The 22,706-nt window shown below is 41.1% G+C and overlaps 1 protein-coding gene across 2 annotated transcripts; it reads left to right on the top strand.

Moving 5' to 3' along the window:
* Positions 1 to 12,962: 12,962 nt before the first annotated feature.
* Positions 12,963 to 20,315, top strand: arrdc2 (arrestin domain containing 2). Of its 2 annotated transcripts, XM_072660660.1 has the most exons (9): positions 12,963 to 12,981; positions 13,415 to 13,675; positions 16,965 to 17,034; positions 17,169 to 17,316; positions 17,428 to 17,530; positions 17,667 to 17,923; positions 18,195 to 18,357; positions 18,467 to 18,618; positions 18,900 to 20,315. In XM_072660660.1, exons 2-9 carry the CDS (start codon positions 13,417 to 13,419, stop codon positions 18,951 to 18,953), a joined length of 1,206 nt encoding a protein of 401 aa, XP_072516761.1. In that variant the 5' UTR covers positions 12,963 to 12,981; positions 13,415 to 13,416; the 3' UTR covers positions 18,954 to 20,315. The 2 variants fall into 2 exon arrangements, with proteins under 2 accessions (XP_072516761.1, XP_072516760.1); XM_072660659.1 differs by lacking the exons at positions 12,963 to 12,981; positions 13,415 to 13,675 and adding an exon at positions 14,868 to 16,541.
* The last annotated feature ends 2,391 nt before the right edge of the window (positions 20,316 to 22,706 follow it).

Raw genomic sequence — 22,706 nt, 5'->3', positions numbered from 1 at the left:
TGTTTTTGTATATGTATTTGTGGTTTGACGTATGTCCACTTAGGTAGTTTTTTTCTCTGAAAGCACAGTTATTAAATCTAGATTAGAACTGGAGAGTTAAGATCTCATTGACTAGTAAAATATACATCACTAATATTAAACGCCATAAATCCTTATAAACCTAGGTGACACTAGCATGATTCTGTTAGGAGAGATAAATGAAGAATTTGCCATTTAGTAATCTAATGAAGTACATGAAAACTATAGGCTCTTTATGGAATTCAGGGCCATTAAGTTAGTAGAAATGAAGGTAACTACTGTGGAAGTATTGCAACGACACTAACCCTAGACATAAAAACACCAAACCATTTGTTGACCTTATCTTTTTTTTTTTACCATTACTAATTATTTATATAATCACTGTTAATCATTATTATATTTGAAGCTGCTATATTGTATGAGGATGGATCTTTATTAGAATATGACTCTATAAGAGCTGTCTGTAAAATGAATCCAGTAAACAATTCAGAGTGAAAGCACAGTGTTCCTGTAAACTGGACTGGCTAGTTTTAGTATTATTGTCTGATTATTTCTGACTCTGGCCACTTTACAATGGTACTGCTAATCGCAACAGCATTTAGGTACGACACTATCGAGTGGATTATGCTATCTCTTAGCAGCCACAGTATGCTATAATTTACTGACCACTACAGTTAATAAGCAGCTATCGTTATATTGCCTGTATTGCCAATTTAGCAATTTTGCTACCCAAATGGAGCTTTCGTTTAACAGGGTAAATGAGGTGCTATTGTTAAACTAAAAATGTCATCATTGATGTTTCAATCTAAGCAGAGCAATTTAAGCATTAATATTGTCCAGTCATTCTTGCTGGACAAACCTCAGCTACGCAAGCTTGGATACTGTTTATAATACAAACGATCATTCCTTCCTAAACAGTGTTTCTCTTCGGCCTCTACAAGGCTTTTGCATAAATGCTATTTTTCTAACATGCAGGTTATTGTAATTTTTGTACTAATTCACAATAAAAGTTACTGCTTTACCTTCTCCTGTGGAAAAATGTGTGTCCATGTTTGCTTTAATTAAAGATTATTCTGATACAGATGAACCATGCATGTATATTTACTCCACAGTATTACGGTTCCTGTGGGTCCATAACGGAAAATGTCAGATTCAGCGTGTTTGCTGTTCATTGACAGAGCACATCTGAAAAAGATCAGATTTGGGCCACTTTTACCTGCTGTGTAAATGTAGCCTTAGTTAACTGAGGAAAAGGTAAAAAAAACACATTTAAATGCTGACTATACAAAGGTGCACTGATTAATCCAATGGAGACCTTTACAGGTCTCAGCTGTTTTAGCTTTGCATTGCTTGTGCAGTGTTGTGCAACACTGTACTTCACTGCCCAAGGCAGAAAAGATTTTCTACCTCTACCAACATTTATATGTACATGGCTAAACCTCTCTGTCTTGCGTTCTTGCATTGTTGCACATAGTCTTGGGCTACTTTGTGCTGGAGAGTTCCTCACCACTGCCTGAGCCAGCTGTCTGGAAGATGGATTGGTGATGCTTTGTTAGAAGTAAAGGGCAGAATGCACCATGATGTCTTGCAGCTTAACCATCATTCGCTGCGGCCCATCAAAAGAAGACAACAGTAAAGATTTAGTTGCATCCTTAATCATATTCCATGACTTATTTTGATGAGTGATAAATGCATTGATGGCAGTGAGTTTATAATTAATGGACATAGAAATGACTGTGTGCATGTACACTATATGGACAAAAGTGCTCATTCATTGTTTCTTTTGAAATCTACCCTCTATCTAAATTATATGTATATCAAAAGGATCAAAAACCTGACCTCAGCTGTTATATTACATTTGAAGGTATCTACAATTGGTCATTAAAACTTAATACTGGTTATTAAACACTAGACAGCCTTATTGTCCAGTTCTGATGAATGTGAGGGGGTCCACTTTAGCAGCTCCCACAACTTAAAAGATGAACAGCTTGACTAGCTAGTGAGCTTAGGCTAATGTCTATGTTGCACTTACCCCATGTGAAAGTAGTGTACAAAGGTAAAGTGAGTGAATGGGAGCTGGGAAGGGGTCCACCAATCTCACCTGAAGATCCTCAGAGACCCCAAGCGGAACACAAGGATTCAGAAGCTTCTCAGCTTCATCATCCTTAAGTGCCACCAGGCCTCCCTCCTGAAATCCAATGGCCCTCCTATGACACACCCCTTCCCCCACATAGAGCTTTCAGAAAAAGAGAGGACACACAACACACCAGTGGCTAGAGGGTGCATTGTGGAAGTGTCTAGCTGAATGCACGCAATTCCGTCAGGGCTTTTTCCATCAGGCCCTGCTGCCACCTAGAGTTTTGTTGACATTGGAAAAATTAAAAATGACAAACTAATAATATGGCCTCTGACAATAATAACACCATGTCTGACTGAGACAGGAACTGTTTATTGTAGAAAATGCAGGTCAGAAGTGATTAAGGAGAGTAAGGAGAGATTTTGTTATGGTTGTCCAGGGAAACCATTAATAATTAAATCCCCCCAACACAGGGCAGTTGGAGCTCTAGGTGGTTGGAGCTCTAGAAAGTAAGTATTTTCCATTTTATTTATATCTATATGTAATGACATCAAAATATGAAGGGAATATGATTTAGATTAATGAACATTTTTATTATTTTTTTTAATAACAACCTTTGTGTGCTAATTAATATTTAGACTTAGAGATAAAGTGTGCCTCTGCACGGAAATTAAAAATAAAAATGATCAAAAAGTAAATCCATCAGACAATTTTACCCTTGCTTAAATGTAGATAATCAGCAAAACTATGTACCTAAACCATATCACACTTGCCTTAAACTGTATTCTGTTGTTAACCCCTAAACAAGCCATGGCTTATTACACACTAAGGCGTATTACTCAGTAACTACAGGGACTTCTGTACAAACTGATTGGGCTGTTCTTTGATAACAGTTTGATAAGTTTGTAATAACACTTTTGGCCCACTGAAGGGCCATGGGCTGTTTAAGGGGTTAAGAAACCCCAGAAATACTTGCTTTAGTGTGTAGTTTCTGGCACTGTATGATAAACTGTCAAATGGTCAAAACTACAGACATTTCAGATGTTAGCTGTACAATGATTTGTGCTAATGACTGGGCACAATGTTCCATTACTTGCCAGCCATGTTAGACTCATAAAAGCAAAGAAGCCACTTTTAGACACTAAACATGTCTGGGCAAGGTTTTCTTGGAACTACACTTTACGTCCAAATACTTGTGGACACCCCTCTAACGAATGCATTCAGCTACTTTAAGTTGCACCCATTGCTGACACAGGTGTGCAAATGCACACACAGCTTGTCTTGTCCCCTTAGAAAAGTATTGCCAATAGAATAGGATTCTCTAGAGCGAATAAACATTTATACATACATATTGGCAGCATGCCTAATGCCAGGTGCGGGCTAGAGGCGTATAAAGCCCCCCAGCATTGAGCTGTGGAGCAGTGGAACTGTGTTCTCTGGAATGATGCTGGTGCTCTGTTTAATACTTTTGAGATGATTTGGGAGAGTTGGGGAGGAAGTGGGTGGTGATCATCCAACATCCTGACCTTTCTAATGCTCTTGTGGCTGAATGCAAACAAATCCTCACAGTAATGCTTCCAAATCTAGTAGAAAGCCTTCCCTGGACAGTAGGCAGTTACTCTAACAAAAGCAGCTTCACTAAACTACACAAAATAAATGCTTTTTAATCACTGGAATGATGGTTGGTGACCCATTCAATACTTTTAGAATGTGTTGGGGATGAGGTGGAGCAGTGATTATCCAATATCTTGTCCTCACTAATGCTCTTTTGGCTGAATGCAATCAAATCCAAAATGTAGTAGCTTGTAGAGGCCTTCTTCTCTGGACAGTAGAGACAGATTACCCCTACAAAAGCCAGATCTGTTTTAAAACCCTTGATTACATAGGAAACAATGAATAGGCAGGTGTCCCAATACTTTTGTCTTTATAGTGTATTATAAATGAACCAAAATATATCTTAAATAAATGAGCCATTTCTAAATCTAAATATGTGTTTTTAAAAGCTGTTAATGGTGGGTGCCTGACAAATATAGGTAAAGTGTTCCTGAGCTGTCACAAAGCAGCTTTACATAATTAGTAATTAATAAAAGACAGAGACAAAGAAAGAAGAAATAACGTAAGACATGATGGATCCAAGACCCCCAGTGAGCAAGCCAACGGCGACAGTGGCAAGACAAAAAACTTCCTCAGAGCTGGAGGAAGAAACCTTGGGAGGAACTAAGACTCACAAGGGGGACCCGACCCATCCTCCTCTGGTCTGAACTATTTAAACAATAATGATAAAAATGACTAAACCAGATACAACAGAAAGTTAATAGTGGTGATATTATTAGTGGCAGATAGTTACGAGTCCATTTTCTTAGGTTTTAACATGGTCACTAAACAGGTAGCAGTGGTAGGCGGGTGAGCCGCTGGTCTGCTATGGGTGGTGGTGGGTGGGGGGCCGGATGGTCGGATTGGTAGGTGGCAGCTGGTTTGACGCAGGTAGAGGGGACCTCAGCAGGCAATCTTCCAGCAGGTCGGGCTGGGTGGCCATTTACTCGGAGAAGGTAAAAAGAGAGAGTTCTGAGAGGAATTTTATGGAGGGCAGAGAATGTTGGGCAGTATCAGAATGTGTCTGACGAATGTATGATTGGTTCTCTGCAGAAAATTTTCCCCTTACCCCAAATGTTACAGATCAGCAACATGCATACCTAAATCATGTTACGCTTGCCGTAAACTGTGTTACACTGTTAAGCAATCCTGGAAGGACTTGCTTGTGTAGTCTCTGGCACTGTATGGCAGACTGTCGTCTATACAAATGGCCAAAACTACAGACATTTAGGCTCTTTTTTTCTGTGCATGAGTCTAAACATGTCTGGGCAAGGCATTCCTGGAACTAGATCACCTCATTGTGCCTGCATCCTATTGTGATGGTCTCTGTGATATTCTAAACTGTTTGTTCCATCAGAGTTCTATCTGACATCAGCATACTTCTGCAACAGAGATGGACCGTCTTCAAGCGAGAGGTTGACCGGTGCCACAGTCATTAAACTTTACAGCCAAAGAGGTAGGCAGACCTGCCCTGAGGCCTTTGTTTTTAAATGGCTATCAGTATGGCTGCTGGTGCAGTACTTCAACCTACTTCACGAGAGAACCTCTCAAGGTTATCCAATGTCCCATTTTGGGGCGGGTGCTGGAAAGATGAGCCCGAGAAGACCTATGAGACGACATCCCAGAGAGACTTTAAATTGTTAGCCTCCTTGCCAAAAAGAGCTGCTGCCCCCCGACCTGTCCTGGCACAAGTGGAGCACAGGGACCTTCAGCATATCAAGGAGTTTGAGACGGAGGCGGTGAGGGCCTTCTCTTCCTACCGTCCAGTGCCAATCATTCGTGTCCCAGCATGGACCAAGTTTGGCAGCAACTTGAAGATGCACTCAGACAAGCGATGCCTAGACTTCCACACCACTCAGTCTGAGAGTTTCCAACATCTGACCACACCATCCACCAGACGCAGGGCTGTTCGTCCTGTTGTGGCTGTTCAGGTGGGCTGGCCACAGGACAAGCTTTCTGACACCACTCAGAAGTCATCGTATGTCCCACACAAAGTCTCACCGGTCATTAAAGCAAAGGTGAAGCATCTAGGTAAGTGAGGTCCTTTTATCGTTCTTCAGTTCAAGTCCTCTCCTGGAGTGAATGTGGGGTCAGTACTACATAGATTACTGTTTGTTAATTGTGGAAAAGGTGGACCACCAGCAATCACGGGGGACAGAAAGTACTCTTTGCTCAACTCCAGTTATAATGATGACTTCCAGTACAGATGGTGCCCTCCTCCAAAATCCACTGAGAAGGTACGGTTTCTAGACCATGCTATCTTTAATTACAATTAATGCCAATTTATCAATTCAGACGTACAGTAAATAGTTTACGTTTCACTGGAATGATGCTGGTGCTCTGTTTAATACTTTTGAGATGATTTGGGGCAGTTGGGGATGAGGTGGGGTGGTGATCATCCAACATCCTGACCTTTCTAATGATCTTGTCGAATTGCAATCAAATCCTCACAGCAATGCTTTAAGATCTAGTAGAAAGCCTTCCCTGTACAGTAGAGACAGTTACTCCAACAAAAGCAGGATACATCCAAACTACACAAAAAACACTTTTTAATAGCCTTGCTTTCAGAGGAAACCATAAATGAGCAAGTGTCCCATTACTTTTGTCAATATAGTGTATGTCATAAAGTGTCTGGTAAGTGTACACAGTGTACAAAACCCCCACCAGCATTGCTGTAGCACAACACACACTACCCAAATAATACCTCGACAGTGGAGGTTCTCTGACGGCCAGCAACAGATGAGATGCAGCCAGTAACTGTAAACCTAAGCAAACCCATATTGTAGGTTTTCTAAAAATAAAAAGCTCAATTAATGTAGTGTGTACCTAATAAACTGACATTAAACGTAGCGTACCTATATCACTTACACTTTACCCTTTATAGTAGTAAGGAAATAATGTTTAGTTTATATCTAATAGGCCTACAGAAAGCTCTTAATTCTGCAGATCCCATGACTTTACAATACTGTCCCATATTCCTGTACTTATTTTCTTTGGTGCAGCAATTCCACTCATCCTTGGCAGTGGGAGACAAAGGGAAAATAGCAGAAACTGAAACGACTCAAACAGCCTCGTTCAGCCACACAGGTGCCTGCAGGTACGTTCTCCCCTGTATTAGGGAAGCGTTGCTTCGTGCTCATGGTGCAGTGGTTACTGTATTAGTGTTTCTGGTCAATAGGCACAATGTATCTGGCTTGAAAAGGGAGCGCTATTAATTTATCAAATATTCAGCATTGGTAAGATGTAAAATTATTTATGTGATTAGATTTTTTTTCTTAACTTAACTTAAAAAGTTTAAGAATAATTGATATTTTTCAAAAAAAGAATTAATTATTATAATTATTATTCAGCAAAAGCTTCCTACGATTGTTCTTAAATGTTCTGATTTAAAGTCTGTCAGATTCATGATGTGCTTGAAAAGCGCAGATTCTTCTGATTTCAGACCACAGTTCTTATATTTTCCAAGAAACTGATATTAAAAAAGAATTGTTGGCTATTTCCTCTGTCACTACTATTTCTTGATTACTGAAATGTTTAGATTCATTGTTTTCTCCATTTCACACAAATTTAACTGAATTCTAAGAAATGAAGTGTTGGTTGTATTGTTTATGATATATTTATGAATATCTATAATTTTTTTAAATTACAATTGAGAACATTCTTATGAACTGCTTAATGTTTTTCTTAATTTTCTTCATACATTTCTTCATAGAAAAGCCTTTGTGAATTTGGGCCATGAAATGATTATGAATGTTTTTAAGACATTTGTACAACAGTTTTATGATAAAGTTTTGTCCTAATATGTCTTTCTCATTACCACAGCCCTGTTACAGTAAAGGAACGTCTATGTGTCAATCTTGGGGATGATCGAGATCGCAAGTGGACAACAACAACGTCTGACACATTTACTGAGATGAAGCCAGGTGTGTGTTATGCTCTGCACTGTCTATCTCTGAGAACATAGTGTAGATCCCCAGAAGCCTCAGAAAATCTGAAAACGATGCAGACTACATAGTCAAGGCGGACTTGTAGCATTGACTTTTAAGCACAGAGAAGCCAAGGCCTATAAATACATATTACATGTATTTTATTATTATTATTATTGTTATTCTTCTTCTTCTTATTATTATTATTATTATTAATGCTCTGAACCAAACATACTTGCATGTACATGATGTTTCACAGTGTAAAGATCTTTACAGAGCAGAAGGGTGTTTCACCAAGCAGAACTGCTCAGTAAAACTGGGTAACTTGCATCCAAAGTCAAGTTAGCTTGACTTTTGGCTTGTTATGTCTTTAATTGAGAGATCCTGCTTTCTGAAGCACACCCCCAGGTATTCCAGAACAGACGTTCATGCTAACAAAAGTAGCAAGATTTGGCCAGCAGATGGAGGCATTTCAGTAATAGAGCAATTCAAGCCCCCTTAATGCTATGCTCCAAATCTTCTACTCCACAACACTGTTATCTACCCCATATTTACATTTAGCAATCACGTGGGAGTGTGTGTGCAGTCATTAAACACAGACGTCATTCAGCTGCACAATGAAAACATCAAGGAAGGTTTTTGATCTACTCTGTTTCTTTGGCCTCCACTAGGCCGACTTCAGGTTCAGCAGATGAACAGAAACCTCAGCTCTGTTCCTCGTGGAGATACAGACAAGACGCGCAACCAAGAGAGAATGACGGCCACCACTAACCGCTTCTTCTTCCCAGAGGTGGATTCTAGCCTATCAGTGGTCACCAATCCTGTACCCTAAATCTGCTTCATCAGATGCAGCCGGTCTGGACACAAGACCTTTCCCAGATAGTACAAATGATCTGGCCTGGATCAGGTTTTGTTAGATTCATGTTGGGGTTGAATTCAAAATAAGAAGCAAATAAGATCTCCATGGTCACCAAGAGGACAATTGGTGACCACTGATCTAAATGATAACACTAATATATTCCAAACTATCAAAGCTGTTTCACTGAGGCCTAGTCCTATTTCTGGCACAGGCACACAGTTTCCAGTTCCCAGTTCATGTGGATGGACCAAGTGCCAGGACCAAGAGTAATGTTCAGTTAGGACAGCCCAGTTTGGGTGGGACGTTTTACAGCACAACAACTCAGGAGAACTATCCACAAAAACAGCCGACTCCAGTCCAGCCGCAGCACTGTCCCCCGGGACGAGTCCTGGCACATCAAGGTGATGCTGCGACAGCTGATGCTTTTTTAATTTTCTGACGTAACAATTCAAGAGTATTAAAAAAAAGAGTCTATCCTGCTGTTAATACCATCCAGGGAAGGCTTTGGAGTTTGGAGCATTGCTGTGAGGATTTGATGGCATTCAGTCAAACAATTCAGACAAGAGCATTAGTTAGGTCAGGATTTTGGATGATCACCACCCACCTTATCCTCAACTCATCCAAGAAGTATTGGATTGGCACAGTCATTACAGATAACACAGATAACACAGTTCCACTGCTCTACAGCTCTTGCTGGGGGCTTTATTAGCATTAGACATGGTGCCAATAAGTTCATGTTTATCTTCTACAGAGAATCCTATTCTATTGGAGATACTTCTCTCAAGACTGCTGCTGTAGGTGCAGTACTAGTGTTCTAGGTCTAGTGTTGCCTGGTGTAGCCTTTTATATCAGTTGCATAACATGGGGTCCATGCATAAGTTATGTACATATGTATTATCACTATTATTAATCATAAATGAACACTGCTTAATAACAAATGATGACAGGTTGACAGAATCTGAGCATTTCAATATAATCATCTGATAAATCATGAAGAGTTGCTTAAAGGAAGGCATTTATAAAAGTCAGAAATCTTACAAAATCGAACAGTATTAGTCATAGTATAACCATATACTCAGAGAATGAGGGTTCCTATCCCCTTTCCTGATTATTTCCCTGTCTTTCTCTTTTCTGCTCAACATCTTTAGAGACTGGTCCAGCTGTTAGTACCATGCAGAGTGATTACACTCCACCAAATGGCAGACGGCAAGACTTAAGGCCTGAGCAGCTACATCAGGTGAACCGTTTGGTGCTGCATTGTCCCTGAGCTTTCACTTTTGTAGCCTCTTATTTATGTAAAGGTTGAAAAACTGACCGTTCATCTTTTCTTTAATTTCTGTAACACTGCGAAACAAAATCCACCCACAAAATACTCCAACCTCTATGAATGCTAACTTCTCTAATAGGAGATGCTAGCGCTCCAATAGAAATTCTAATATCTTTTCATATGTTATTGCTAAGCTCACTCTGGTTTGCATTAATGCATTCATTTTTGGTCGTTACAATTAAATTTGGACATCTGATGCTTGTAAAAGACATTCTATATGTTTAATTGTAAGCTTGTAACAAACATTGTCATATATTGTACCTAATATTTAGCAGTTTGGCAGTGACTCTTTTAAGTAACTGGCTCTGACATAGACTTGCCACTGTTCTCCATTTTTACCAACAGAAACCTACTTCAACTACTACAGTTTACAGTCAGTGACATATCTAGGACTTTATTAAGGCCTAGTGTTTTTTTTTTTTAATTTACACCATTTCACTGTGTGAAATTATGCAAAAATGTACAAGAGTGTGATGTCCATTAAAAAAAAGCAGGATCAGCAAACCATTATAGCATCTCTAGGATACATGATAATACATACAAAAACACACTAAAATGACAATATAAAAGGAACAGAACAGTGTTTTAAAACTAGTAAAAATTCATATTGATGGGTCCAATTGACTCCCAAATCTGTTTTTTTTTTTTTTTTTTTTGCAAGTGTAAGAGGATTTGTGATTTGTGCATTTTCTGAGATTTCTGGTCTTGTTTTCTCCTACCTAGATTAAAGCCAGTCACATCAGGCCTCCTTGCAGTGAACATTACTTCACAACAACCCACAAAGAAGCTTTTGAGCCTAAGCTCATCTCCAAGGCATCTTTGGACTACCCTCACAGGCAACATATCAGCCACATGCCATTCTGACCGGAGAAGTGCGCTAAGTGGTGCTAACAGCAGCGTGGTGGCTTTTCTACAATACCTTATGAAGGGAAAGTTAACTACCTCAATAAATGTGAAGTCTGGATTCTGTTCTCAAATAAACCTCATTGAAACTTTCTTTGCTGTGACACACCACTGCTTTTGTACTTGCTGGCAAATGTCTTATCAGAACAAAACAACTGTTTGTGGCCTGCTGTGAAATCTCCACATGTCCGACATGAAGTTGTGTATACGGGGGAGATCAGGGCTAGATGATGACAGGACTGGTGCAAGTAACAACAGTTACTGTTAATATGGGTTTCTGGGCTAATGCATTCAGCAATAACAGACAAATGTATTCTGCATGAACTAGGCAAGCTGAGGCATGCGGGCATGCTATGTGCTAAATACTGCATCAGAGTGTTAAAATTTAGGCCTGGTTAAACCTGTAGCTCGGCCTGTGGCTTTCCAATGTGCTGTGGTCAGTTCTGTGCAGAGACAGGAATATATTTGGTAGAGTATCTTATCTGCGACAACTCGTTCGACAATGATAAAGCGCTACGGTGCTATTAAAGCCCTCACACTTTGCCTTTCTTGTTGATTTTTCTCTAAACAAACAGAAACGCTCGCTCCTGTGACAGCTGAGTAACCTTGAACTTGGATAGCATTTGTTTTGGAGGCCTTCAGTGTTGACTAAAACAGCAGTAGCAGGGTTTAGCCTAACCTCACCTCTGTGGCCAAATGGGATTTATTTTTTTTTACTTCGCTTGTGGTCACGTGGGCAAGATTTAATGATATACCCTTAAACCAACTCAAGAGACCAAAAGCATGTGGTGCAAAGCTGTATGCCGGTTTAACCAGTGGTTAGCCTCCCTAAAATTAGCCTGAAAGCACTTGTTTATTGTTATCAAACAGTCAGTGAGAATATGTACAGCTATCACAGGTACAGATAACTGCTATGGCAGTTCATCTCTTTAGTTGATTTCATACAAAACATAATCTGTAGCCTAATATGATGTGGCAAAACATGGGGAATCAGATCTGTGATAGTTGGCTGTTTTCATGTAGGCTAATGACACTTCTCTTTGTTGGAGGTACACTCCCTGCAAGTGAGGGCTATATAAATAGTTGTGTGTACATGAGCACAAACCATCAGTGGTGGTAAATACACTTGAGAAACTGTACTTTGATACTGTAGGCATTATTTGTACTGTACTTGGACCAGCTGTAGTTGGTAGATGGTTTTAGGTCTAGGCTGTTTTTCCCCTGCCTTATTTTAGACGAATGGCAAAAGGTAAATGATGACATGTTTAAAAACTGCTATAGCATAGAAATAAAACTGCATACGTTAAGACAATAAATAATACTGCAAGTTGAGCTTGGTGTGTTCTCCCCATGTTCGTTTGGGTTTCCTCCCACCTCCCAAAAATGCACATGGTGGGTGAATTGGCCATGTTAAACTGCCTCTAGGTGTTAGGGTATGTGTGGTACCATACAAAGGACTGCCGCCCTGTTCAGAGGGTATTCCAGTGGGTAGGCACTGCACCCAAAGTGACCCTCGCCAGGATGATAAATGTATGTACCCTCCCAGACAACATATCAGCCACATGCCATTCTGACCGGAGAAGTGTACTCTCGCAGTAGCTGCTCTGTCTGTATCGGCGCCATTAGCAGCGCAGCGGTTTCTCAGGTAACCAGCAAAAGGTGCTAGCTCCTCTTTCAGAGGCTGTGCATGTGACGTAAATACATAAAGACGTGACATGGCCAGGAAAGCTTCCACGAAACCTACCAGACCACTGTGTTTTTAGAATGAGTATATTAGGCGTTGCAGGGATTGTCGCACAGCACAATGATACTGACAATTCTTACAATATTTTGCCCCTTCCCACAAGACTACTGCTACTCCTGCGTTCGGTTGAAAAGAAAAAGAGAAAATCTTAAGGACTGCTGCTTTAAGTCCAAAGTTGTACTGTTTAAAACCCAGGAGACACCATTAAAACAATGTTCCTTGCAATTATGTCTACAGAGAGAGAGGAATTGCTTTGTGCTGGATGATGACGTTGCAGGACATTAGGATTGCCTGGATTTAATCAGCTGCACGCACGAACACACACACACACAGTGATCGGTGTGTAGGGAGCAGGAGGGTACTGCTGTGGAAGCGAAGGCAGCTTCAGGCTGCGAAACGAAGAGGGCGTGGTCTAACGTGTCTTATCGTATTGGAGCGTTTGGCAGAGGGCGGAGACCAAACCAGCAGTGGACTTAAATTTCCCTGGCTGTGTTATTGTGGGTGATGTGGACACTACTGACTGCACACTTAGAGGTACGTTATTAATATATATATATATATATATATATATACATATTTTTAATATTTTATTTTTAGGCTTTTTTTATAAAGAGACTGCAGCCTGCTTCTGAGTGTTGTTAATAAATAAACAAACAAACAAACAAAGAAAGAAATAAAAAAAAACATTTAAGCAACAGAAAAATGATGTACAATAATACAACAAGACTTTCCTGTAAAACTCTTGTGGCAGCTACATCCGGGCAGTCAAACTAGCTAATAGTTTACTACATTATACACAAGTATAATAAAGTTATATTAGACAGTGCAGGCGTATCACAAGGGGTTGTAAATAACCAGTTTAAAGTTTACTGTAGAAGTAAAACAGCACTCCAGTAGTCGTACAGTAATACTATAAACCTGACTGAGCCGTGTTGATTTAAGGTAGCTCTCTCTACCTTGCCTTTAGCTATGACTTTCAAAAGTATCGAGCTCTTTGCACTTGACCTGGACGGCCCCGACGATGCCGTGTACACCAGCGGGGAGCTGGTGAGCGGGAAGGTGGTGGTGGAGCTCCGGCGGGAGGTGAGGGTAACCGCGCTGGAGGTGGTTGGCCGGGGAGCCGCTACAGCCCACTGGCTGGAGAACCGCAGCGCCGGAGTGAACACAGCCTACAGCGACTACACCTCCAAAATCACCTACTTCCGCAAGAAACAGCGGCTCATTCGAGGTGTGTGGTATAAAGTTGACTTATTTCTATATATAAAGTCGCCGTTATACACCTTTAACCCCCTCGGACCTCAAGATTAATGAGTCTCCCACTCGTTTTGAGCCATATGTTCTCTGAGCTCACCTGGGCACAGATCTGATCTTCTAGATTTATTGGTAAGGTGAGCTTCAGTGTTTTAGTCACATGACTTGATTTTTAACAAAATTGCAAACAAAAACTATATAATAATTAATACCTTAATGCATGTTCAGTATAGGGATCAACAGCTGTAAAGCCTACTGTCAGTAATGAACAATGTAATGATGATAACCCATCACACAACCCCCCAAATGATCTGATGTCAAATCAGAAAGACGTTCCCCGTCCCGCCAAGATCACAACAGTGTATCAGTGTATTTTTCCTTAACGTTAATGATGGAGCAGGCAGGCAAGTAGGAAAGCAGTTGTGCCACATGCCTGTTAGAAGATGTTGGTAGGTGCACTTATCTTTAGACTGTTTACACCACTCCTGTAGGCCCTCCTGTTGGTCCTCCTGGTCCAAAAGAGCTGCGCTTAGACACTCATCTGGCTGATCATTAATCTTTTGAGGTCAGAAGCAGCAACAAACAACCCTGTATGCTATTAGGAGCTTGCCGTATGCTGCCCTTTAACCTTTATGAGCCGGTACAATTGGAGAAGTGTGACTGCAAGCAGCTATCAATTCATGTGGGGAAAACACATACCCCATTTTTTCCCCTTATCTTAGTGCCATTAAACGTGATGCCGGCAGCACGTAAAATGGATTGCACTGTTGTAAAATTGTGTAACAGCTTAGACAGGCGTGATAAAGACTTGAACCTGTCTTGTGCAGTAATATGTGATGGTGCAAGCGTTTGCTTGTACTCTGATCGTTTATTAATTGATTTATTACGTTGCTTACTTGCACGTGTGAGCAAAGTGGATCTATTGAACTAGGCTATTGCTTTCTGTGCTTTTGTTGGGCTGGTTTAAATAACATGGACTAACCTAGAAAAGAGTGTTGGGGTGCAGGGATATATATATATATATATATATATACATATACACATATAATATATAATCTTATAATATATATCATCTTCAGCTATCTGCACATGAACATCATACATTTACTGACCTGTAGAGGGGTCTTTGGGAGGTCTGCTGCTGCAGTGGAAAAGTATACAATGCAATTTACCAGGGGTACAATACTTGTGTACTAAAGTAAACGCAGATGTACTAAAGTACTCTAAAGTATTCTTTCTAGATTTCCACTTGAAGTTATTACAGATTTTGTATATTGTTTTATTGAGAAAGTTCCATTAAGGAGACACGTCGGCAGCCATGTACAGTCATACACGAGTACTTTCATACGTTTACTACAGTAGTAGTATAGATAGAGCACTTGTACATTAATTCAAGCTGCACCTACTTTCACTCAGAGCGTCTGTATTTGACCATCCCTGCAGTTTAGCATTAGAAAAGTTCATGTGACCCTCTCTGTGACCCCTAATGATAGAACGCTAATGATTCATATGGCAGTGTCGGCCTACATGGCTGCACTTCCATTTGTTTCACAGCTTTCATGCATTTTTTTTTTTATTATAGTTACATACTGAGTGATTTATAGTACCAGTGAGAATCCTTTAAGGATACTTACTTTTTTGCTGTTCAAGCAAATGCCAAATGTGTGTGTGTGGAACAGCTGCTTCAGGGTAGTGCTGGGCCTTTCTGTAGTTTGGGGTTATAAGCACTAGAGGGAGCCACAGTTACGTGGAAAGCCAACCAGTCCAGACGTTCTTCCGTTACGTTGAGGGCCTAAGAAAGGTGACTCGCTTTCCACAGGGTGGCGATGTGATTTTTTTTTTTTAACTCTTCCTCCCTTTGTTTTGCTTTGCTGTTTTTTTGTTTACTTGCTTGTTCTGCAGTTAGTTTCTTCGCCTTGCTAAATACTATGTCAGCCTGGCTTTGGGTCACCTATCGTGATCTATATGTGCAGATATTATTAGCATTTTCGTTTTCTCAATAAAAAAGAAAAGGAAATAAATAAATAAAAAAACAAACAAGGAAATTCACTTTGCATAGATGTCCTGAAGTCGTAGCAGCTATATTTCTAATAATGAATGAAAATGTTTTTAATGTTTGTTGCAATTGTTGTAGGAACGTATTTGCATATGCTTAGACCGGACTTGTCCAGGCAAAACATACCTAAAAAAGGCCGAACCGCTTCCAGCAGTGTTGTGTTTTGAACCGCTGTGTGTCCCGGTGGCTTTGGGCATGCTCAGTCAGCTTGTTTTCGACTAAGAACCTGGAGCCATCAATCATCAGACAGCGCTCCGCCCACTCCCCCCGTCATCCTCACCCAGGCTAAGCCGCTGATTAGCTCGCTGCGCTGGTTGCCTAGATCCTTACATAATTAGCGTGCGAGGCCCCGCCCCTTATTTTGCACAGTTAAAGGTAGTCTAGAGCCATGAAGCCCTTCAGTTTTGTTTTGAACCTGATGAGACGGAGGCCACTCCCAAACGCGTTAAAACTTTTACACGCGCGACGTTGAACCTTCGATTTGTGCTTTTTGAGAACTTGCGAGGAGCCGCGATGATTTTCGACAAGCTGAAAAAGTTCTCCATCGTTTTCGACTCGCCCGAGATCGACTCTCCTCCGGTGTTCAGCAGCGGAGACGTGGTGTCCGGGAGAGTGGTGCTCGAGCTGGCTGCAGAGAGCAGCGTGGAATCGCTGAAACTGCACGCAGAAGGCTTTGCAAAAGTTCACTGGACGGAGTCTCGCAGTGCTGGCTCTAGCACGGCTTACACCCAGAACTACAGCGACGAAGTGGAGTATCTCAACCGAAGAGAGGTGCTTCTGCAGGCAGGTCAGTCATTCAGGCTGAATGGGGAGCTTGAGCGTGCATGTCGCTTGATCTTGTTTTCCTGCAAGGGGGCCAAGCACTTTTAGAGAGTGTGAAAGATGGCTGGCAGGCAATTCATCATGCATATAGGAAACTGCTTTGATCATGGCAGTATCGGTTCAGATAAATAGTCTTAATCTGCACTTAACAACTCGTACCTGAAAGAAAGAGCTGCTGCCTGAAATGTTTTTGTCCAGGCTTTGTTATGGTGGTGCAGCGCGTCAGTGGTGATGCTGGTGGTTGTTGTTGTTGTTGTTGTTGTTGTTTGTGAGGGTTGTGCTTTTTTCAGCACACAAACCCTGCTTTCAGGCTGTATTTTTTAAGGTTTTTAAGTTTTTTTTTTTACTGGAGGTTTTTAACTGTAGTGTGCTAATCTGTTTCCCACAGATAATGGGGAACTGACCACCCTTCCTGCTGGAAGACATGAATACCCCTTCAGTTTCCAGCTGCCAGAGGAGTGAGTTTGCCTTTTTTCTGATTGCTCTTGCATTGAATGACATTTTAAATATCTAGTGACTTAAAAATATATATTTATTTCAAAGCCAGTGGAGATGTGCAAAAATAAGCATGTGTGTGTGTTTACTTCTTCAGGACACTGGTGACTTCCTTTGAAGGCAAGCACGGCAGCATTCGCTACTGGGTCAAGGTGAAGCTGCATCGACCCTGGTGCACAGTGAAGAAGATCAAGAAGGAGTTTACAGTTATTGAGCCCATTGACATCAATACACCGTCCCTACTTGTAAGTTTGACTAATTAACTAACTAACTAACTTTCTTATCCTGCAAGCTTTTAACATGGTGCTGTATTTGAAAAGGAGCAAAGCCATGCTAAATTTGAATCTTATACGCAGGCACCTCAAGCTGGAACCAAAGAGAAGATGGCTCGCGCCTGGTACAGAAACTTTGGGCAGGTTTCCATCACTGCAAAGATCGACCGCAAAGGCTATACACCAGGTGAGGGCGAACGTCTTTTTTTTTTTTTTTTTTTTTTGTTTTTTTTTTTTTTGTTTGGAGAGCTCAAAAGCATTGAAGTAAACGAAATTCTTTAAATTGAAACCAAAGACGCTAATGCTTCATCCTCGCTCTTTAGGTGAAGTGATCCCAGTCTTTGCGGAGTTTGATAACTCTACTTCGAGATCGGTGGTGCCCAAGGCTTACATCACTCAGACGCAGACGTTTATCGCAAGGGGCACCATGAAGCAGAAGCGCTCTGTCGTCGCCACACTGTGCGGGGATGTAGTGGGAGCTAAGCGTAGAGAGACATGGCACGGCCGAGCCATCAAAATCCCCCCTGTAGGCCCCTCTATCCTCCAGTGTCGCATCATTAAAGTGGAATACATGCTCAGGGTGAGTTCTGATGTTTCTATAGCTACACCTGTTTCTCTGATTTTAGACAGTTTGTCAGTGTTTCCCAACTCCGGTTCTGGAGGTGTACATCCATCACCCCCTTCTTAAGTTAATTTGGGTATGTTCAAGCAGGGGAAGCAGAAGTTGTGCAGGTTTAGTGTATGGTGGAGATGCTCCTCATACTCTAGAACTGAAGTTGGGTTTGCATGTTCACCAAGAATTGCTGCAGGTCTTCAGATGTTCAATGTTCCCCTATTTGTCAATTTGCCAGGTCTGTGTAAATGTTCCTGGTACCTCCAAGCTGTGTCTTGAGCTTCCACTGGTTATGGGGACCATCCCTCTCCATCCTTTTGGCAGTCGCACCTCCAGCGTCAGCAGCCAGTACAGTCTGAACCTGGAGTGGATTCGCATGGCCATCCCTGAGCAACCTGAGCGTGAGTATCTCCACCATTGTCCATCTCACTCCTCTTTTTGACTTCTCAGTCGTATTACACGAGTCTTCCTTTCAAGTCCCTAACAAGTTTGTTGCCTTCTTTTCCACAGCCCCTCCTGAATACAGCTCCGTTGTGACTGAGGAGGAGGCCGTGCAGAATTCTGCAGCCCGGCAGGAGGAGGACCTCAGTGGGGTGCTGGAGCGGCCTTTCATGGCCTATGTGCAGGAATTCCGATTCAGGCCACCTCCTGTGTACAGTGAGGTAAGCAACCACGTCAAACACACTGATGTTGCAGAATGTATTGACATTCCAGAGCCGTAAACATATTCCCTGCTACCCATTTTGTACTTTAAATGGTTATTTATATTAATGTTGTGTCTATTAAAAAAAAAAAGAAAAAAGAAAATTGAGCTTAGTAAAAGCACATCCAGTCCAGTAAGCACCGGCCAGTCAGTTGAGGGCCAAATTATTGTTGGTTATGTGCATAACTATACTTGGATGAACCTCTTCTTGACCTAAAGCATCTTTCTTTCCATTCTCAGGTGGACCCGAATCCTCAGCCCATCAACATGAGACCCCGCTGCATGACATGTTGAACACCATTGCATCTGAGCATCATGTGGTGATGTCCTGATTGAAACAAAGAAGCAGAGATTTGCTTTCTTCCTGGATGCCCTGGATCTCTGAGACTGGTACTCATCCCTTGGGAGTTGCCTCATCACCCAAGGTTCTGCAGTGCCAACCAAGAGGAGGGGGCCGAGAAGGAGTTGATTGATTGGACTAAGTGGCCGGATGGAATCCTCCACATCTTTTCAAAAGGGCGGAAAAAGGTGCAAGTTGGATGGATTTTTTTCGGTCATTTATGCGTCCTTAATCTGTCTGTGAGCAGACTCTGGTCAGTCCCTGCTAATGATAGTCAACCTACGAAGCTTGTAATTGCTGGAATCGGTGGACTGTTCGTGTTGTGGAGGAGGGTAAACCAAGAAGCCTTTTAGAAATGGTGTCAAACCATGTGGGTTCCTGTATTTTATTTAAAGTGACCCTTTTTGGTTTATCCTGTAATAACCACCTGCTAGTTGGCACAATGATGTGTGAGCTGACGACCTGTCGGTGGTAGCCAAAATGCTTCCAAAGTGCATTGCTTTCCCCATTATGTTTCTACCATCAAGGAAATAATGTTGATCTAAGCTCTCATGTGGACTTGGCTAAAGGGTCTAATGTTCAGGTCCAGATCTGCTACGATATGCACAGGTGATACTGGGCATAAAAGTTAAGCTTGTGAGCTGTGAGATTTGTCAGATATTGCATGAGAATCGAGAAGGCAGAAACTTTGTGTGGGGTTTTTTTTTTTTTTTACTGAGCAGAAAAACCCACCCTCTTGCTTTTGAAGTTTGTTAGGAACTCCTCAGGCTTGAGAGAAGAGAGATTGCTCTGATGGCCTGTAGCTGCCAATCAGTGTTTCAGTGTCTTAATGTATAAGGAATTGATTGCAAAGCTACATATACCAATGTTACTGGGAATGATCGTTCTTTGAGAGTTTCAAAGATTGGCTGTTGTGCATCTTTGTTTTTGCCAGTGGTTTTAGGAAATATGATTATTACACCACAGTACAAAGCTGTGGCAGGCACAAACGGTTAGCTCTAGAAATGTGAGGAGGATGACGAGCCATGTTTGTCCAAGGTGCCTTTTCTTTTGTTTCAACAGCAATCAATATGAGTACAGGGATTATGCACAACATTGCATTAAGCTTTGAACTTGTTATGCCACTCTGAAGTGTACTTAACATTCCAAAAAATGGGTAGGAATTTCCTAATTTCCAAATAACTTCAGGTTGGAACACATTGAATGTAAAGTTCATGGCACTCGTGTAAACATGAATGTATTTTCTAGCCTTTTTATTCATGTCAAATATATTTTGGTAATCATTTTATAATAAAAGTAAAAATAATAATAAAAAAGCATTGCTTGTTATTACCTCACCACTCAATACAACCGACTGCGAATGGCAGAACATTTTCAGTCATGAAACATGACCAGGAGATGGATTTGTGAGCTACTACACCACTTTGTTATGGCTTTGAAGTCTGCTGTGAAGTCCAGGGAAATCTAGGTTTACTCTTGCTGTCAGCATGACTGGCTGACCGCTTAAAAGCCATTCCAAAGAACACAGGTTTTTCTTTCTGGCTGTGTTTTTGGAAGTATGGTTTTACACCAAGAGAGCTTTGAAGTGTTTCAGTGAGTTTCCTACAAACTCAGGCAGCGCTTCAGGCAGTAAAGTGTCACCGTTTTATGGCACTTACTGTAAATCTGTCTCTCTCATGGAAGATAAAGATGAACCTTTAGTCGCATAGAAGCCATGAGGCAGCAGGTGATGGTACAGTAAATACACACTGACTTGGCCTCCACTATACTGTCAGAATTTCCTTATAAATGGACCTATAGAAATGCTCCCTTTTTTTTTTTTTTTTTTTTTTTTTTTTTTTTTAATGCCAACTAGATTATTTATAAGGGTATGTGTGGGGTGAAGGAATGAAACAATTTGGTGACCCTACAGGCGAACCCTTACAAAGTAGGGTTTCTTGTAGAGTATGCCTAAAAAATGTGTCCAATCCAAAATTAAGTACAGGTCTGTACTACAGTATTGTCGCAGTACTGATCATTTGAAGTGTTCCTGCCTCTCTCTAGCTTGAAGTTGAGGTGTATTTGTTGGCAACTTGCTGTTAATATTAGATAAATGGACAAACTCTTGTAGAGAGACTGGATCTTATACAAATACAAACATTCCCCATTATTAAGCAGCATCATACACTGAAAAGTCTGCCTTTTTGATTATTTCTTGCCACAGTGATGAAGTGATCTCACATAACTAGCTCAGAGATGTTCAGAAGCACAGTGCAGTGTCCAAAGTTGGTTAAGAACACAGCATACCCGCTTTACAGAGCTTAATGACCATGCTTTTTCAGCTTAATCTCTCTGTGTTCTTTCATTTGCTGAACTGTGCTTTAAAGAGGTGCGAAAGCGAAAGAGAAAACAGAGAGGGGAACTTTTTGTTCCCCAGTGAAGCGGTTTTTGTTTGAGCGTGCCAAACTGTTGCAACACAGGTGTTTGGAGGACTGGGATTATTTTGACCAGTCAGGCACAGGCCGTTACTGAAGGTGATTCGCACATGTCAGTGGAGGGGCCTGCGCTTTGTCAGTTGATGTGAACAGTTTTTAAACTAAACAGGAAAATGAGATTCGTCAGCTTACTCCTAAAGCAAATACGTAACAGAAAGTCCCAAGATTTACTCTTCTCACAGAAGGTACGAAGGCATCTAGCCTTTCAAGATGTTTTTAGATCAGCTCATTATCTGAGCCAAAGCAAAGCAAATCTGTGTATAATCATTTAAACTTATTTATATACTGTATAAGCCATTGAACTCATATGTCCAAATATTTGTGGACACCCATTCTAATAAGTGCATGCAGCTACTTTGATTTGCACCCTTTGCTTATGCACACATGCAAATACACACCTTTAGCTTGTATAGTCCCAGTAGAGAAGTATTGCCAATAGAATAGGACTCTCTGGAGCAGATAAACATGAACCTATAGACACCATTTCTAATGCTAGGCTGGACTCAAAGGGTATACAGCCCCCCAGCATTGAGCAGTGGAACTGTGTTCTCTGGAATGATGGATGGTGCTCCATCCAACTATTTTGACATGGGTTGGAGAGTTGGTGCTGGTGGGGTGTGTAATGCACCAAAACCTAGTAGAAAGATTTCCCTGGACAGTAGAGACAGTTACTCCCACAAAAGCAGGATGAATACCCTTAATTTCGGAAGAAACAGAGAATGAGCAGGTGTCCCAGTACTTTTGGCCATATAGCGTATGTGCCTTGTTAAGTCTTACTGTTACTCTCCACAAAAACTGAATAGCTCCAAAATGGCAACTTTACAGGAGACAGAAAAAACCTTCTTAACTTTTAATTTGTCAGTGTAAATTTTGAATCCATCATTTTGGAGCATTTCTATTGGTCCATTTGTTTTGGTCTAATTTTGACACAAGGTAAAGAACAGCTGCCAGATTTACATTCTGTCAAAAAGTGGAAAAACTGCAAAAATTCAACTGAAGGTTCCTCAGGCCTTTAAAAAAAAGATTCTTCACACTCACACCATGTCCTAATTACAAACATGGTTCTTTGTGGAACCAAAAAAGGTTCTTCTACAGTGTCATCTGAGACCCATTTGAAGTATTTTTATATTTAAGAATGTGAAAAACAGTCGAAATAAGAAAAAAGGAGCAGTACACCTACGTGCCTAGCTTAGTGTGCTCACTGACAGCGGTGTGTGTGTACACGTCACACTA

Source organism: Salminus brasiliensis, chromosome 17, assembly GCF_030463535.1.
Source record: "Salminus brasiliensis chromosome 17, fSalBra1.hap2, whole genome shotgun sequence".
In the NCBI taxonomy this organism is placed as follows: domain Eukaryota; kingdom Metazoa; phylum Chordata; class Actinopteri; order Characiformes; family Bryconidae; genus Salminus; species Salminus brasiliensis.
This window is presented reverse-complemented; position numbering and strand designations above follow the sequence as displayed.